The 18,031-nt window shown below is 46.9% G+C and overlaps 1 protein-coding gene across 4 annotated transcripts; it reads right to left on the bottom strand.

The window, feature by feature from the left end:
* Positions 1-315: 315 nt before the first annotated feature.
* Positions 316-4,539, bottom strand: LOC105033784 (V-type proton ATPase subunit G 1). Of its 4 annotated transcripts, none has more exons than XM_010908703.4 (4): positions 4,403-4,539; positions 2,223-2,323; positions 703-803; positions 316-617 (listed from the first exon to the last, which is right to left on the bottom strand). In XM_010908703.4, the coding sequence occupies exons 2-4, from the start codon at positions 2,308-2,310 to the stop codon at positions 474-476; spliced, it is 333 nt and encodes a 110-aa protein (XP_010907005.1). In that variant the 5' UTR covers positions 2,311-2,323; positions 4,403-4,539; the 3' UTR covers positions 316-473. The 4 variants fall into 4 exon arrangements, with proteins under 4 accessions (XP_010907005.1, XP_010907006.1, XP_029117233.1 ...); XM_010908704.4 differs by having other exon boundaries at positions 2,223-2,319; positions 4,403-4,449; XM_029261400.2 differs by having other exon boundaries at positions 2,223-2,350; positions 4,403-4,431.
* Between the last annotated feature and the right edge of the window lie 13,492 nt (positions 4,540-18,031).

The raw sequence follows: 18,031 nt of genomic DNA, 5'->3' as shown, positions 1-18,031 counted from the left end.
ACAGATCCTCTGGCCTGCATTTCACGAGAGGTTTTTGAGCAAATAATTTGCACGAAGTGTCATCAAGTACTGCTGTTAATAAGATTATAAAATGGGGTCTTTATCTTCCAATGATATTGTTAACGCTTCTTAATCTTAGCTTCAAGAATTTGGTTACACAACCTGATGTTAAGTATCCAAAACCATGTGCTTGAAAAAGTATAAATACCCAAAATACCACAAAGTAATATGAATCAGCAAAATAAAAACTTGTCACAGAGGTCTAAACACAGATCAATAGCATCAAGCCAACAACACTGGATAAAAAGTCTGAGATATGCGAATGCAGCTTATTTTAAAAACAGAATTGAGGTTCATGTCTACAGGCATTACATGGGACAGATTGTCCCTCAGATGCTCTGAATTAACAAAAAATTGATTTTAGTTCAAAAATATTCAAGATGCCAGCCACCCACGGGTAAATCCATGATAGCTTAATTTTTAACGGTAGTCACATAATTCAGAAGCATATTAACAACATCAAGGGAAACGCTTGCTGCCTGTGACTTCAGGTATTCGATCTTCACGTCAGTTTCTTCTTCGAGGCGCCTAACATTCGCACCAGAGTCCCCACTACTCTGTTTGATTTCAGAAAACAACAAAGATATGTTGGAGGGCTTACAAATCCCAAGCAATGATATAAGAAGCTGGACTGGTATTTACCTCCACAACCTTTCTCTGAAATTGAGCTTCCATGTGGGAACGATATGCAGCAACGTCCTTTTCAGCCTCTTCTTTAGCCTGCTTTAGCCGGGCCATTTTTTCTATGCAGAAAAAATTGATTCCGTTAAAAACTAGTTCCTCTCTGAAATAAGGAAGAAAGCATATCAAAGTGCTCTTTTCATCATGTTTAACTGCTCTTTTTCATCATGTTTTCTATGCAGAAAAAATTGATTCCATTAAAAACTAGTTCCTTTATGAAATAAGGAAGAAAGCATATCAAAGTGCTCTTTTTTTATCATGTTTTTAGTGCTCTTTTTTTTTTAATCATGTTTTAAGTGCTCTTTTTCATCATGTTTTCTATGCAGAAAAAATTGATTCCATTAAAACTAGTTCCTTTCTGAAATAAGGAAGAAAGCATATCAAAGTGCCCTCTTTTTTCATCAAAACTAGTTCCTTTCTGAAATAAGGAAGAAAGCATATCAAAGTGCTCTTTTTTTTATCATGTTTTTAGTGCTCTTTTTTTTTTCATCATGTTTTAAGTGCTCTTTTTCATCATGTTTTCTATGCAGAAAAAATTGATTCCATTAAAAACTAGTTCCTTTATGAAATAAGGAAGAAAGCATATCAAAGTGCTCTTTTTTTATCATGTTTTAAGTGCTCTTTTTTTTTTTAATCATGTTTTAAGTGCTCTTTTTCATCATGTTTTCTATGCAGAAAAATTGATTCCATTTTTTCATCATGTTTTAATGCATAGATAAGATAGATGGATAGATACATAGACAGATATAAAAAGAAGCAAGTTTGACATGTGAAGTTCTGTTCTAATTGTTTATGAGGATTTGTTGTACTAAAAAACAAGAAAAGGAATTAACAAAATACACTTCCACAAGTGTAACAAGCCACACAATGCCTATCATAAATGTGTTTCACATACTAATATTTTTTTGTCTTTTTAATTGTATGCATTGTTGTAGATTTACATAACTCCAGGAATCAATTATCTGCTACCAATTATACCACAAAACAACACAAAACGACCTGATTCAGAAGTTAGAAGAATTCATATAAGTCAATTTATGTTCAGTTCAAAATCCATGAACATAACATCTCCAGACATTTGCAGTGTTCAGTTCAAAATCCATGAACATAACATCTCCAGACATTTGCAACTATAGCTGCAAATGCTAGGACTTGGTTAAGAAGTTACATAAACGACAGCATTCCACCAATGTTTCTTGAGAAACTTGTTTATGACTTCTCTTACATGATGGAATGAAGAGGAGAATGCAACATATTATTCTATACACAAAGCATGTCACCAACCTGCTTCCACTGCAGGGCCATTTTATAAATATGCAAAGCAAATGATTTAGCAAAGTATGAGTAAGAACATTTAGGACAACATGCCAAGAGGTCAGTGAACAGCTTAAAATATCTATAACATGATTGTGCTGAACACCAAGTCTCCCTTCATAGTATTCCAAGCTCCAAATTGCAAAATAATATTTCAGAGAAAATACCATTCCTAGCAGCATTGACCGTATGTTGAGCTTCTTGCTCTGCAGCCAATAATTGCTGAATTCCGCCTTGGCGTGTGCTTGAGTCCATTTTTGGCAGCTAGCTAAAATATAAAAAATGCATGATTAATCTGCATATCATAGAAAAGAGAAAAAGCAGTGTATCAAAGCTAGCTTAGAAAGATAACAATTCTGCAAATCAAGCTTGACACTCTTTAACTCTATACACTGGATATTTAACATAAAAAATTATCATTTTGTAGAAGAGTCAGTTTATCCATACAGCAGTGAGACAATGTTGGTCCACTTGAGGATTTTGTCATCACAGTCACTTTTTATTGCATAGACAGTATCTGGATCATGAATCTTAGTTGATGACAGTTTGCATGCTATTAAGTGGAGAAACATGATTTTAAAAGCATATGATAATTCAAATAACAATCCAAGTAACTGCTACCATGCAGGTGCAAAACTACTATTCTGAACAACTCTGAAATGTTATATGATTATCATTATATGCAGATGATATTCACCTTTAACCAAGGTGGTGTACATATCACCATTGGATACTCCAGATTCCAGATTTTACTCATATTTCAAAAGGCCAACACCCATGTAGAACAAAGAAACAAGAAAATGAACAAAAGGAAAACAAGAAAGGATTGCCTTATCAGCATATTCAAAGATCAAGTGGTTGTTTTGATAACTAACATAACCCAAATTATAGGTGTGAAAAAGAAACCATCTTTAGTACAGGTTTACACTATTGAAGCATGGTAGCTACCTTCTAACAACTAGGTATTCTTATATCATTTAACCTTGTGATCACTAGCGAGATACAAATTCACACCCACTAAATCAGAGGGGAAAAGTCAGCAAAATGTATTGTTAAATAAAGTACCCCATTGATTAAATGTATAAACAGAACACTTATTGAAATTTTGACACTGAAGTTAAGATGGAACACTAAAATCTGTACCAGTTATTAGACACCAACCAACAACACCCAAACCAACAAAACCAATGATAATCCATCTAGTATTCAAACAATGATTCTCGTCAAAGATCTCCAATTTTTAAATCTGATCAACAGACTAAGCGCATGGAAGGCACACCAACCCCTAAAAGGTAAATTACTTCCTAGAGAGAAGTTCAAGCAGAATGGAAAAATAAAAGCAAGAAGAAGAAGATGAAACCAAAACCAAAACATGGGCGATAACACTTCCGAATTCAATAAACCGAACGTGATCCGGTCAATATCATCACGATCTTCCTTTTCTAACATTTTCCCTTGGAATGGAAATAATGATCTGGACCCCACAATCAGACAAGGACATTCCCCTAACCCCCACCTCCCCCTCCCCTCCCCCAACCTCAAAAAAAAAAAAAAAAAAAAAAAAAAAAAAAAGGGGGGAATTGAGCCTAAAAGACTATGGAAAATCCAAGATTATATACCAACCAAAACTCCCCGTCACGATATACTGTTGAGCAGAAAAATCAAACAGATCCACCAACCTACCATACCCTTAGACAGAGCAGACTGACCTAGATACCGCCCAAAAAAAAAAAGTGTATCGGGGGAAAAAATGATCCGGCCAGAAATAAACACATAATTCAGGAAGGCTTCCAGTCATGGGGCTCTTAACAGAGATCCGTCAAAATACGAATAATTTCTGATGCGCATGAAAAAAAAAAGAAAGAGAAGAAGAAGAAGATAAAACACCCATAACAAATATCAAAAAAAAAATCACAGTTTTCGAGCAAACAAACTTCAGAATCAAAAAACTGATGCATTAAAAATCTCGTCAAGGAAATAAAACATTTCCCATTAACCAAAAACCCACAAAAAATCTCCACAAAAGAAGCCGAGAGAAAAGGTTGCCACAAAATCAATAGAACATACGTTAATTACTAATAAGAAATCGTTTCTTGTTTTCTCAAACCTCGCCCCATAAACGCCGAGTGGGCAAAAAAAGAGAGAGAAAAAAAAAACAAAGAACAAGATCTATCGTATCATAGATCGATGGATCGGCAAGTAGAAATCGAAGCCAGCGCAACCTAATCTAGTGGCCAAAACAGTAGCATTACAACTAAAAAAATCTAAATTGACAATAAAGGTTCGGGAGAAAAATCCGGGGACGAAAGCTTTGGAGATGGAAGAGGGCTCGGGGACGGAGACGCACCTGTGGAGTCGGGCCCTTTGCGAATGGCGGCCGAATGGGTTCAGCTCGAGGTCGTCAGCGTGTCCTAATATATGCCAGCGCAACCACAGACGCAGGGGTACCGCGGGAATAAAAACTTAATACGACATGACTGAAATACAAGGCTAGGCGCAGGGGTACCGCGGGAATAAAAAATTAATACGAAATGACCGAAATACAAAATCAGATTTGATAACTGATATATTTTTTAAATAATAATCTAAATTATCTTGATAATTCAGATTATTTCATCTGAGACAATTTGTATTATTTTAAAAAAATAATTATCTAAATTATTATTTTTTAATAATATTATAATAAAAATTTTGATAAAATTATTTTTTAAAAAATTATATAAAATTTATTGTTTAATCTTCTCCTCCTCACAATATTCCTCCACGTGCGCCTCCAATCTATAGGTTCTTCATTTTTTTTTTTTGTCGTAGCATCTCTATTCTTATCTTTCGTCACCCTCCATAATTCATCCCCATCACCCTATGGTTCTTTAATGTGCCCACCCCCTCTTTAATCTTTCAGTGCCTATGATTTTTCATATCTCTCGATCCATTATTTTTTACATCATCATCGTACTCACATTATTTTTATTATTTTTATCAAAAAATAAAATAAAATTATTAAAAATATTTTAAAATTTTAATTTTATATTATCAATAATTTAATTATTATAATAAATATATTAATCAAAATTTTCATTAATTTTACTGTAGCGATGAACCAAATGCAGCCCAAGGGTTTTGGTAAAACTCCGAGGGCATGGTGGGAATCGGCTCCGGCACGCTTTATTGACGTTTCGATTTCAAAATGATTGGTGAGGATGCAGGTCCAGCCGTCAGATTTTGATCCCACGGTCACCGAGTCCTACTTATCATGTCGCCGCCGAATCAAAATTGGAACCAGGGTTAAACTGTGCTTTAAGATAAATATTTATGCTTGATTCATGAAATAAGCTAACAGCGGATGCAGGTGGGTGCATGTGATAAAATCTGTCCGAATCCAATCCGGATATATATTATTTTTCACAAATTTTCTTTCCGACAAAAAAAATATTAATTTAAATAAAAAAATAATTTTTATAATTTTATCAAATCTGTCTAATTCTATCTGTCCTGCCTCAAGACTCCACCTACTCTGCCCAACCCTAAAACAAGTACAGCTAATGACCTATCAGACCTCATTCCCATGAAAATGGTATGATCTTTCCTAATCAAACATGCTCCACCAAACTTGTTGCCAAACCAAACCCCAATTGTTCACGAATAACCTCATATATTTGCATCCTTACATATGAACACCTCATTGTTAGGCCTCGCCAACATTTGCATCATAAATTTACTAATATCAAGCAAGTATAATACACTAGAATGTATTATTGGATGGCAACAAAAAGTGTCCTTGAGCACGTAATGAACAAGAAAGAAGACATGATGGTTTTTGTTGGTGCAAAAATCTGCTTGCGCCGGAGAAGCTGGAGTTGGGAAAGCCGCGGTCGCCGCCGGGACCCGCAAAGGAAGTCTAAACCGGAGGTGGGGTTGCTCCGGCAAGACCCTCCGACGCTCAAGTCAGTTCTCTGCCTCAACAAGAATGGAGTGCTCGAACGGAGAATTAGCAGAGTTTTGAGATAAGAAATGAACTTATAGAATAACGTATCAGGGTCCCCTTTTATAGGCGGAGGAGGTAACGGATTGATGGCGACGTTTGTAACCGTCTGGTAGTGGGCCGCCCGTAGTCAGGGGGACTTTATTGCGAAGGGTAATGGAGCGAAATCGTGGCTATCGCCGTAGCTCGTCACGTGGAATCAGTTGCGAGGAGTGGAGCAGCGTCCGTTGTCATGACTTGCCAGTGGATGGGAGAATTGCGCAGTATCCGTTGCAGGAGGTGGAGCAGGATCGTGGCCGTTTATCGTGGCTGGTCAGGTAGTAATGGAGCCGCGTGGGATCCGTCATAGGGAGTGGAGCAGTGCTGCGATCGTTACTGCGGCCTGTCAGGGAGTGGTGGAGCTGCGCGAAATCCGCCGCAGGAAATGTAGCAGAATCGTGGCCGTGATTGTGGCCTGGGAGTGCTGATCTGTCGGCTGAAGTTCGGCAGTGGTCGGAGTCCGGCCACCGTAGAGGTCCGGACGAAGACTGTCTGCAGCCGTTGGAATCGAGGATGGAGCCCGGTTCCCACAGGAGTCCGGGCGAAGTCTTCCTGCAATCAAGGTTAAAGGCGAAGTCCGGCTCCCGTCGGAGTCCGGACAAGGCTTACCAGCAGTTAACGTTGAGGACGGAGCCCAGCTCTCGTGGAGTCCGGGCGGAGTCTGCTCGCTGCTGAAGTTATCGGCGGAGTCCGGCTCCCGTAGGAGTCCGTCCGGCTCCCGTAGGAGTCCGGACGTAGTCTGTCTTGCAGCCGTTGGAGTCGAGGACGAAGTTCGGCTCCAGTAGTAGTCCGGGCGAAGTTTTCCTGCAGTCAAGGTTAGAGGCGAAGTCCGGCTCCCGTAGGAGTCCGAACGGGGCTTACCAACAGTTGACGCTGAGACGGAGCCCGGCTCCCGTAGGAGTCCGGGCGGAGCTGTCCTGTAGTCGATGTCGGCGCGGAGCCCGGCTCCCGTAGGAGTCCGGGCGGAGTCTGCTTGTGGCTGAAGTGTCGCGGAGTCCGGCTCCCGTAGGAGTCCGGACGCAGTCTGTCTTGCAGCCGTTGGGGTCGAAGGCGAAGTCTGGCTCCCGTAGGAGTCCGGACGAAGCTTACCGGCATTGACGTTGAGGACCGAGCCCGGCTCCCGTGGGAGTCCGGGCGGAGTCCCCTGAGGTTGTAATTGTTGGCGGAGTCCGGCCCCGTAGGAGTCCGGACGGGTCCGGACACGGTCTGTCTGTAGACGTCGGAGTTGAGGACGGAGTCCGGCTCCCGTAGGAGTCCGGACGAAGGCTGCTTGCAGCTGTCGGGGTTGAGGACTAAGCCCGGCTCCCGTAGGAGTCCGGGCGGAGTTTCCCTGCAATTAAAGTCAAAGGAGAGTCCGGCTCCCGTAGGAGTCCGGACGGGGGCTTACCAGCGATTGGAGTTGAGGGTGGAGTCCGGCTCCCGTAGGAGTCCGGGCGGAGTCTGCTCGCTGCTGAAGTTATCAGCGGAGTCCGGCTCCCGTAGGAGTCCGGACGCAGTCTATCTTGCGGTAGGAGTTGTCGGCGGGGCCCGGCTCCCGTAGGAGTCCGGGCGGAGCTGCCCTGTAGCTGAAGTTGTTGGCGTCGAGAATGAAGCCCGGCTCCCGTAGGAGCCCGGGCGGAGACTTCTTTTGAGGTCGGTCTTGTTGGCGGAGCCGTTGATTCTGTGGAGGACTTCGGTTGGGGTATTTTATACCCAACACCAGTCCCCCTACTTTCGAGTTGAATTTCGAACGAAGGAAGTACAGAGAGATGGACACAGCCGAAGCCGTCCCTTCGAGTCCTGTGCACCGCCACCCTCAGATATTTTGGCATTTAATGTGCGCACGTCAGAGCCCGCTTTCCGGTGAAGGTGACCTGAGGAGTCTTTTCGGGACCCCCGCCGGAGCGCGATCCCAAGCGTCGTGCACGGAAATTTGTGAACGGTCAACCCTCGATAGCGATGAGGGGACATGCGCGACACGTGGCACGCACCAGTTGGCCAGGAACACCGCCGCCATAACTGCGCTAGATCCGTCGGCTATTTAAACCCCCTAATCTTCCTTCATGGCTTCATCCTGCTGATAGGGCGGTGCCTTTCTTTCGCCTGAGAACCTTGCTCCTTAGCTGCTTCCTTGCACCAGTCCTCGTCTTCTTCAGCCCCCCAATTCCTCTCTGAGGGTTCCCACGCCATGTCCTCTACCCCGGAGGCCATTCTGGAAAGGATGTCTAGGGCTTGGAGGAAGGCGAGGAGGAGAACGGCGGCCGGTGAGAATCTCCATCGTTTCAAAGGGGGCTCAAGGAAGAATTCATTCAACAACAGGGGTTTAATAACGGGGGCCGTTGGTGAAGTTATTCTGCCCGAGAATTTTGGAGTAGCAAGGCGGGGTGATACCGGTCAAGAGGGCAGAGCTATCGTCATAAGCAGTGCGGATCCTGATGCCGTCGGGGTCGAGGGACCAGAGCGGTCGGCGTCGACGGTGGGGCAGTGGAACTTGTTACGGGACGGTGGAAGTAGCGCATGCCGACCTTGCCGGAGCATTTTGGGTGGCGGCTTTCGCGGAGCATTCGGAGATGGAGCATATCTCTGGCGTCACCACTGCTTCCAAGGTGACTCCGGCTCTTCTTGAAACAGGTCTTCGTCACTGCCGCCGTTGCCCTTACCGCCCCGGGGATCTATCCACCCTTTTCCCCCTAGGGTTGGGATTTCGGAGATAGAGCGAAGCGAGGTGGGGCGAGAGCTGTTACACGCACTGGAGAACGCGGCTGAGAAGGACAGAGACGGAAAGAGGAGTTTGCAGCTCGGAGCGGCCTCCGGTTCATCCTTCCCGAACCGTGTTCGCGAGGCTTGCGATGATGTGTATCTCTTTTTTTTTTTTTTCTTGACCCACCGGGTCTTGTAACGTATATCTCGTTGAATGAGAAGAAGATTTTGTTACCTCGTCTGCACCTTGCAATAAATAGTTGTCTGTTGAACTTCTTCCTTTTCCTTTCCTCTTTCTTCCCTCTCTTCTTTTTTTCTTTTTCACGTCATCCCAAGGTCATCGACGACCTCTTTTATTCATGTAGGGTTGTTATTTGACGAGCTCCTTTTTGGCTTTTACGCCGTTCGAAGATACTCAGTTGTCATTCCGTTAATGGCTGCAGGCTCGCTTGGGGTCACTCGGGCCCGAGGTCCCTCCTATGGCTTGAATTCGGGGATCCGAGCTTCCGTTGCCCTCGAGCACTGTTTGCTTTCCTTCTTTTTTTGCTAGGAGTTTTTTTTTTTTTTTCACTGAAGTCGAAGCTAAGTTCGGCTCCCGTGGGAGTCCGAACGGAGAATCCCTCTTGAAGTTGGAGTTGTGGGCGGAGCCCGGCTCTCGTAGGAGTCGGGCGGAGCCTTCCTTGGCGTCGTGGACAGAACCCGGCTCCCGTAGGAGTCAGGGCGAAGTTTTCATGCAATCAAAATCATAGGCAAGGTCCGGCTCCCGTAGGAGTCCGGACAAGGCTCAGTTGCTATTGTCAGCGGAGCCCGGCTCCCGTAGGAGTCCGGGCGGTGTTGTCCTGTAATTGATGTCGGCGATGGAGCCCGGCTCCCGTAGGAGTCCGGGCTGGACTTACCATCTTGGGGGGCGCATATGGGCGTTGTAGGGCCCTTCCCCCCATCCGGTCTAAAAGGATCGGGCCTTCGACTTTGCTCAAGTTAGGGCGATGTTCTCTTCCTGTCCCTAACAGGGCTGTGGGGCACATATAGGCATTGCAAGGCCTCTCCCCCCATCCGGTCTAAAAGGAACCGGGCCTTCGACTTTGCTCAAGTTAGGGCGAGGTTCTCCTCCTGTCCCTAACAGGGCTGTGGGGGCACATATGGGCGTTGTAAGGCCTCTCCTCCCATCCGGTCTAAAAGGAACCAGGCCTTAGACTTTGCTCAAGTTAGAGCGAGGTTCTCCTCCTGTCCCTAATAGGGCTGTGGGGGCACATATGGGCGTTGTAAGGCCTCTCCCCTCATCCGATCTAAAAGGAACCGGGCCTTCGACTTTGCTCAAGTTAGGGCGAGGTTCTCCTCCTGTCCCTAACAGGGCTGTGGGGGTACATATGGGCATTGTAAGGCCTCTCCCCCATCCGATCTAAAAGAAACCGGGCCTTCGACTTTGCTCAAGTTAGGGCGAGGTTCTCCTCCTGTCCCTAACAGGGCTGTGGGGGCACATATGGGCGTTGTAAGGCCTCTCCCCCCATCCGGTCTAAAAGGAACCGGGCCTTCGACTTTATGAGGTTGCCCCTTCATTTTTGATACAGTTTACTTGAATTGTCCAAAGACACATGGGTATGCGATTTTCGATTAAAACGAAGTCACTGGTAGTACATCCATAAGTTTTCTGAGCTCCACGGTCGCGGGAGGTCGGCTCCTCCGAGCTCCTTAAGATAATAAGTTTCAGGCCGAACTACTTCTTTGACCTCATAAGGTCCCTCCCAGTTCGGGGCGAGCTTTCCCCGGTCCTGAGGTTGCGAGACAGCAGCTCGTCGAAGTACTAGATCTCCTGCTTTAAAGGCTTTGTTCTTGACCCGGGCGTTGTAATATCGAGCAACTTTCTGTCTGTAGGCCGCCATTCGAACCTGAGCAATCTCCCGTCTTTCATCCAGCAGGTCGAGGTTGGCTCTGAGACTTTGTGCATTTTGGAGTTCGTCGAATGCCACGACTCGTGCCGACGGGAGTTTAAGCTCGATCGGGATGATGGCTTCCGTACCAAAGGCTAAAGCAAAGGGAGTCTCCCCTGTAGGTAACCTCTGGGTAGTTCGATACGCCCATAGCACATGATAAAGCTCGTCCGCCCAAGTTCCTTTTGCTTTTTCAAGCCTTGTCTTAATCCCCTGCAAAAGGGTTCTGTTAGTCACCTCAGCTTCGCCGTTCGCCTGAGGATGGGCTACTGATGTGAAGTTGTGGGAGATGTTTAGATCTTCACAGAATTCGGTGAATCTTGCTCCCGCGAATTGCCGTCCGTTATCAGTGATTAGGGTTCTAGATAGACCGAACCTGCACACAATTGACTTCCAGACGAAATCTTATACTTTCGCTTCTGTGATTTTTGCCAGCGGTTCGGCTTCAACCCATTTGGTGAAGTAGTCAATCGCTACAAGGAGAAACTTTCTTTGTCCAGACGCCATGGAAAGGGGCCAAGGATGTCCATCCCCCATTGTGCAAAAGGCCATGGGGCACTCAGGGGTGTGAGCTCAGTGGCAGGCTGTCTCTGGACGTTGGCGTATCTCTGGCATCGATCGCACTTTTTGACATATTCAATCGAATCATGATGCATCGTCGGCCAGTAATACCCTTGGCAGAGTAGCTTGTGAGATAAAGATCTGACGCCCAAATGGTTTCCGCAAGCCCCCTCGTGTACTTCCCATAAAGCGTAGTCAGCTTCCGAGGACCGGAGGCACCTTAAGAGGGGCAAGGAGTATGATCTTTTGTACAATTTGCCCTCATAAAGGATGTACCGGGAGGCTTGATTTTGGAGCTTCCTAGCCTCCTTCGCTCCCGGGGAAGAACTCCATCTCTAAGATAGGTTATCAGCGGGTCGACCCAGCTGGGCTCGTGGTCGATCTCCATTACGGGCCGTGATTCTTCTGTACTCGGATGTTTTAGAACTTCAAAGAGGACGCCTTTGGGCAATTCGACCGGAGCTGACATTGCCAGCTTGGAGAGAAGGTCGGCTCTGGTATTCTCCGACCTTGGAATTTGCCTAATGTCGAAGTTGCTAAAGGCGGGGGTAAGCTCCTTCACTTTCTCAAGGTACTTGGCCATACTGTCCTCCCGCGCTTCATAACTCCCGCTGACTTGTCCCACCATAAGTTGGGAATCGCTGTGCACCCGGAGTTGACCTATTCCCAGCTCTTTGGTGATCCTTAATCCTGCAATCAGAGCCTCATATTCCGCTCCATTGTTTGTTGCGGGAAATTCAAAACGCAGAGCGTACTCCGTGATGACTCCCTCCGGGCTGACCAAGATCAGGCCTGCACCCGCGCCTGCCATGTTGGAAGATCCATCCACATAGAGGGTCCAAAAGCAATCGGAGGGACTGGCTTCTTCGTTGGGGGAGTTCGGTTGAGACTTCAGGTCATCAACTCTGCTTTGCTCAGGTTCGACCTCCTCCGGGATGGTGCACTCTACAATGAAATCTGCCAATATTTGGGCCTTTACTGCCGGTCTAGGTCTGTAGTTGATGTCGAATTCCGTGAGCTCGATCGTCCATTTTGTCATCCTTCCAGAGGTATCAGCTCGGTGTAAAACCGCTTTGATCGGTTGATCGGTGAGTAGCATCACAGTGTGCCCTTGAAAGTAAGGTCGGAGTCTCCGAGCTGCAACCAACAAGGCGTAGGTCAGTTTTTCTAATTTAGTGTACCTGATCTCGGCGTCCCTCAACGCGCGGCTAATGTAGTAGACTGGTCGCTGGACTTTCGTTTCTTCTTTGACAAGGACAGCTGCGAGGGCCGTGGGAGAGACCGCCAGGTACAAAAATAGTTCCTCCCCAGGTTCAGGCTTCGCCAGCAGTGGGGGTGAGCTAAGGTAGCTTTTTAATTCTTCAAACGCCTGTTGGCATTCAGAGGTCCAACATAAGTTCTTCGACTGCTTGAGGGTTTGAAAGAAGGGCAAACATCGTTCGGCCGACCTCGCGACAAAGCGATTAAGAGCCGCTATCCTCCCTGTGAGGCACTGAACCTCCTTGATCGACCTTGGGGCGGTCATCTCTTGGATGGCGCGAATTTTCTCTGGATTGGCCTCAATCCCACGCCCCGATACCATGAAGCCCAGGAACTTCCCTGAGGTTACCCCAAAAGCGCATTTGGTTGGGTTCAGCTTCATTCTATACTTTCGAAGAGCGTCAAAGGTTTCCTCGAGGTCGGCGACATGATTTCTGAAAGATCTGCTTTTTACAAGCATATCGTCCACGTAGACCTCCATGTTTCGGCCGATCTGCTCTTTGAAGATTTTGTTCACCAGTCGTTGGTAGGTTGCGCCCGCATTCTTGAGGCCGAATGGCATGACCCTGTAGCAGTAAAGGCCGCGATTAGTGATGAAAGCTGTCTTTTCTTCATCTTCCGATGCCATTCTAATCTGATTATAGCCGGAGAACGCGTCCATAAAAGTGAGGAGCTCATGGCCTGAGGTAGCGTCCACCAGTTGGTCGATCCTGGGAAGGGGGTAGCTGTCCTTCGGACAAGCCTTATTCAGCTTTTTGAAGTCTATACACATCCTCCACTTGCCGTTTGCTTTCTTGACCAAAACAACATTGGAGATCCACTCAGGATAATTGACTTCCTTAATAAATCCGGCCTTGAGAAGCTTATCCACTTCCTCGGCTATCGCCTTCTGCCTCTCCGGGGCATGACTCCGGATTTTTTCTTTTGTCGGCTGATGTTTCGGGTCGACTGCCAGATGATGTTCCATGACTTCTGTGTCGATCCCCGGCATATCCGCCGGGACCCACGCGAAAATGTCCGCATTCCTTCGGAGGAAATTAACAAGACGCGTCCGCACTTCCTCCCCCAGGTTGGAGCCAATTAACACCACATGCTCCGTGTTCCCATCATTCAAAGGGATTGGTATTAGATCTTCGATTGGACCGCCCCTCTCTTCAGTGAGGTCATCGCGAGCATCCAATCCGTCGACCGGACAGAGGTCCGCTTGATCGCTTATTTGCAAGGCGATGTTGTAGCAGTGTCTGGCCAGGGCTTGGTCTCCCCGGACCTCTCCGATCCTCTGGCTGGTGGGGAACTTCAATTTCAAATGGTAGGTCGATACGATAGCCCGAAGAGCATTGAGGCCGGGTCGGCCAAGGATTGCATTGTAGGCGGATGGCGCCTTTACCACCAAGAAATTCACCAGGGCCCTGGACTGCCTTGGACATTGACCCGCGGCCACAGTCAAAGCTATCATCCCTTCTGTCGGGACGGTATCACCAGTAAACCCTATCAAGGGGGAGCAAATCGGTCTCAGATGACCACCAAGAGTGGACATTCTTGAAAAGGCATTGTAGAACAAGATGTCAGCCGAACTCCCGTTGTCGACGAGAATGCGACGGACATCGTAATTTGCTATGTTCAAGGAAACTACGACCGCATCGTTATGAGGGAATTGGACTTCCTGGGTGTCTTCTTCGGTGAAGGTTATGGGTTCTTCAACTTTTTGCCGCTTGGGGGATGCAGCTGGTACATTGGTTGCCTCCCGCCGGGATTCCCCCGAGACGGTATTGACGGAACCCGGCAGAGGTCGGTCACCCAGCCACTCCTCATCGGTGACCATAGCCGGAGGCAGTTGTGCAAAGACCTCGTGAGAAGGCATCAGATGAGGGAAGGAGGAGTGGGTGCCGGAAAAGATGGCCGGAAGCGGATCCGTTGAGCACTCCTTTAAGAACAAGGGTACTGCGGAGGTTCAGACCCTTCTTCTAGCGTCAATCCTGTTGGTGCAAAAATCTGCTTGCGCCGGAGAAGCTGGAGTTGGGGAAGCCGCGGTCGCCGCCGGGACCCGCAAAGGAAGTCTAAACCGGAGGTGGGGTTGCTCCGGCAAGACCCTCCGACGCTCAAGTCAGTTCTCTGCCTCAACAAGAATGGAGTGCTCGAACGGAGAATTTAGCAGAGTTTTGAGATAAGAAATGAGCTTATAGAATAACGTATCTGGGTCCCCCTTTTATAGGCGGAGGAGGTAACGGATTGATGGCGACGTTTGTAACCGTCTGGTAGTGGGCCGCCCGTAGTCAGGGGGACTTTATTGTGAAGGGTAGTGGAGCGAAATCGTGGCTATCGCCGTAGCTCGCCACGTGGAATCAGTTGCGAGGAGTGGAGCAGCATCCGTTGTCGTGACTTGCCAGTGGATGGGAGAATCGTGCAGTATCCGTTGCAGGAGGTGGAGCAGGATCGTGACCGTTTATCGTGGCTGGTCAGGTAGTAATGGAGCCGCATGGGATCCGTCATAGGGAGTGGAGCAGTGCTGCGATCGTTACTGCGGCCTGTCAGGGAGTGGTGGAGCTGCGCGGAATCCACCGCAGAAAATGTAGCAGAATCGTGGCCGTGATTGTGGCCTGGGAGTGCTGATCTGTCGGCTGAAGTTCAGCAGTGGTCGGAGTCCGGCCACCGTAGAGGTCCGGACGAAGACTGTCTGCAGCCGTTGGAATCGAGGACGGAGCCCGGCTCCCACAGGAGTCCGGGCGAAGTCTTCCTGCAATCAAGGTTAAAGGCGAAGTCCGACTCCCGTCGGAGTCCGGACAAGGCTTACCAGCAGTTAACGTTGAGGACGGAGCCCGGCTCCCGTGGGAGTCCGGGCGGAGTCTGCTCGCTGCTGAAGTTATCGGCGGAGTCCGGCTCTCGTAGGAGTCCGTCCGGCTCCCGTAGGAGTCCGGACGCAGTCTGTCTTGCAGCCGTTGGAGTCGAGGACGAAGTTCGGCTCCCGTAGTAGTCCGGGCAAAGTTTTTCTGCAGTCAAGGTTAGAGGCGAAGTCCGGCTCCCGTAGGAGTCCGGACGGGGCTTACCAACAGTTGACGCTGAGGACGGAGCCCGGCTCCCGTAGGAGTCCTGGCGGAGCTGTCCTGTAGTCGATGTCGGCGGTGGAGCCCGGCTCCCGTAGGAGTCCGGACGGAGTCTGCTTACGGCTGAAGTTGTCGACGGAGTCCGGCTCCCGTAGGAGTCCGGACGCAGTCTGTCTTGCAGCCGTTGGGGTCGAGGGCGAAGTCCGGCTCCCGTAGGAGTCCGGACGAAGCTTACCGGCAGTTGACGTTGAGGACCGAGCCCAGCTCCCGTGGGAATCCGAGCGAAGTCCCCTGAGGTTGTAATTGTTGGCGAAGTCCGGCCCCCGTAGGAGTCCGGACGGGGTCCGGACACGGTCTGTCTGTAGACGTCGGAGTTGAGGACGGAGTCCGGCTCCCGTAGGAGTCCGGACGAAGGCTGCTTGCAGCTGTCGGGGTTGAGGACTAAGCCCGACTCCCGTAGGAGTCCGGGCGGAGTTTCTCTGCAATTAAAGTCAAAGGAGAGGTCCGGCTCCCGTAGGAGTCCGGACGGGGGCTTACCAGCGATTGGAGTTGAGGGTGGAGTCCGGCTCCCGTAGGAGTCCGGACGGAGTCTGCTCGCTGCTGAAGTTATCAGCGGAGTCCGGCTCCCGTAGGAGTCCGGACGCAGTCTGTCTTGCGGTAGGAGTTGTCGGCGGGGCCCGGCTCCCGTAGGAGTCCGGGCGGAGCTGCCCTGTAGCTGAAGTTGTTGGCGTCGAGGATGAAGCCCGGCTCCCGTAGGAGCCCGGGCGGAGACTTCTTTTGAGGTCGGCCTTGTTGGCGGAGCCGTTGATTCTGTGGAGGACTTCGGCTGGGGATATTTTATACCCAACAGTTTTGATTCCTCATCTAATCAAATACTTTTTGTTATTTATATAACAGGACAAATATACTGATTTCTGGATTTTTTTTTTCTTTTTTGGTAAGTGGATTTTTTTCCTTTCCAAGAAAGCCATCTAATCACATGTCGTAACAAGCTAGAAAGAAGCAAGCATAGCACAAAAGAAAAAGAAAAAAAATCCATCTACAAAGCCTTCCCATTGAAAAGGCAGCTAATAGTTTTGGATACGTATGATGCACGTGAGGGGAAATACACAGCCGGCTGCTTTTTGCTGATTAAGTCCACTCATTTGGTTTGACCTGCCTGGACGTGAATTGATCGGAACTGAGAATGCAAATTAACTTCTGGAATACTGGTTCACTCGAACTCTATTTTGCTCCACTTGCTGATTAAGAAATAAATTTGCTGTTTTGAAACCAGGAGCATAAAATAAAAACCACCAAGGAGCATACTAACAGACAGATGAAAATATTATAAATTTATCAAATATCGAGAGGAAAAGCTACCAAGAAGAGAAAAGAAAGAAAAGAGGAAATTCAGAGATTGATTTGGCACAAAGTAAAATTTACCAGATACAATGCAATGACACGAGCAAAGTAAAAACCTCTGAATAGTAAACTTATATTAAACATTATCATGAAAGATCAGCAAAACTTGTTGAATAGAATATATTGATCCAATACCATCATACATCATAAGATTTCAATAATAATACAGTTTGCACACATATGTTAATCCCAGGGTACCTTAGCAAGTTGGCTTTAAGTGCTTGTCCCAGAGGTTCACTGCATATACAGCTAATTGGGGCTTCACTTTCATCACGAACCAGTTCGTTCTATGAGCACAAACATTTGAGTAATCATAGCTTCATTTCTGGTTTACTTCAGAACAAGTGAATTGCATGTCTTATCTTCCAGGTTATAGAAACCAGTAGTTTGTGATTTGTTAGAGGACGATCAAACACAGGAAACCTTTTTTTATCTCATTCCTTTGTTTCTACTATGAGAGGAACTACCATTAATAAGAATTATAATCTTTGCAAGATTTGCAAATAGGTGAGAGACTGAGACACAAGCTTCCTTGCTTCTTGCAAGTATTTGAACATCCTTTTTTTTCCCAGGGAAACTGCTTCTATACAAGTACACCACTCCAGGTCATCAAAGCAAGGTTTATCTTGAAACACTTGGACAAAGTGAAATCAACAAACAAAATAGATAGACAGAGGCACTGACCATGGCATTATAAAATCAAATATATTGAAGGATGAATGATGTTCTTTAATGCCTGTCATGTATTATTTGCATGACAATATAAGAAGACGAAAATACAGTTTCCTAACATGTGTGAAGTGTTCTAACATTGAACAGTCTGGTGTACAATGATCTGTGTTACATGACAAAATGTATCTGTGTTACTGTAAATAATAGAATGTCAAGTTTTAAAATTATGATTTATAAGCACAATGCTCACTGGTAGTTTGTAACAATGATTACATTGTTTAATAGATTTGTAGAGATTGGTTTTGGATGCACAAGCATTTCATCTTAAGTATGTTTATTAGAAGAGATAAAATTTTTCTTCGCTTTTCAAACTCTATATCATTTAAGTTTTGTTCCGGCTGAGATTGCGA

The sequence above is a fragment of the Elaeis guineensis genome, chromosome 6, assembly GCF_000442705.2.
Source record: "Elaeis guineensis isolate ETL-2024a chromosome 6, EG11, whole genome shotgun sequence".
Taxonomy (NCBI): Eukaryota; Viridiplantae; Streptophyta; class Magnoliopsida; order Arecales; family Arecaceae; genus Elaeis; species Elaeis guineensis.
This window is presented reverse-complemented; position numbering and strand designations above follow the sequence as displayed.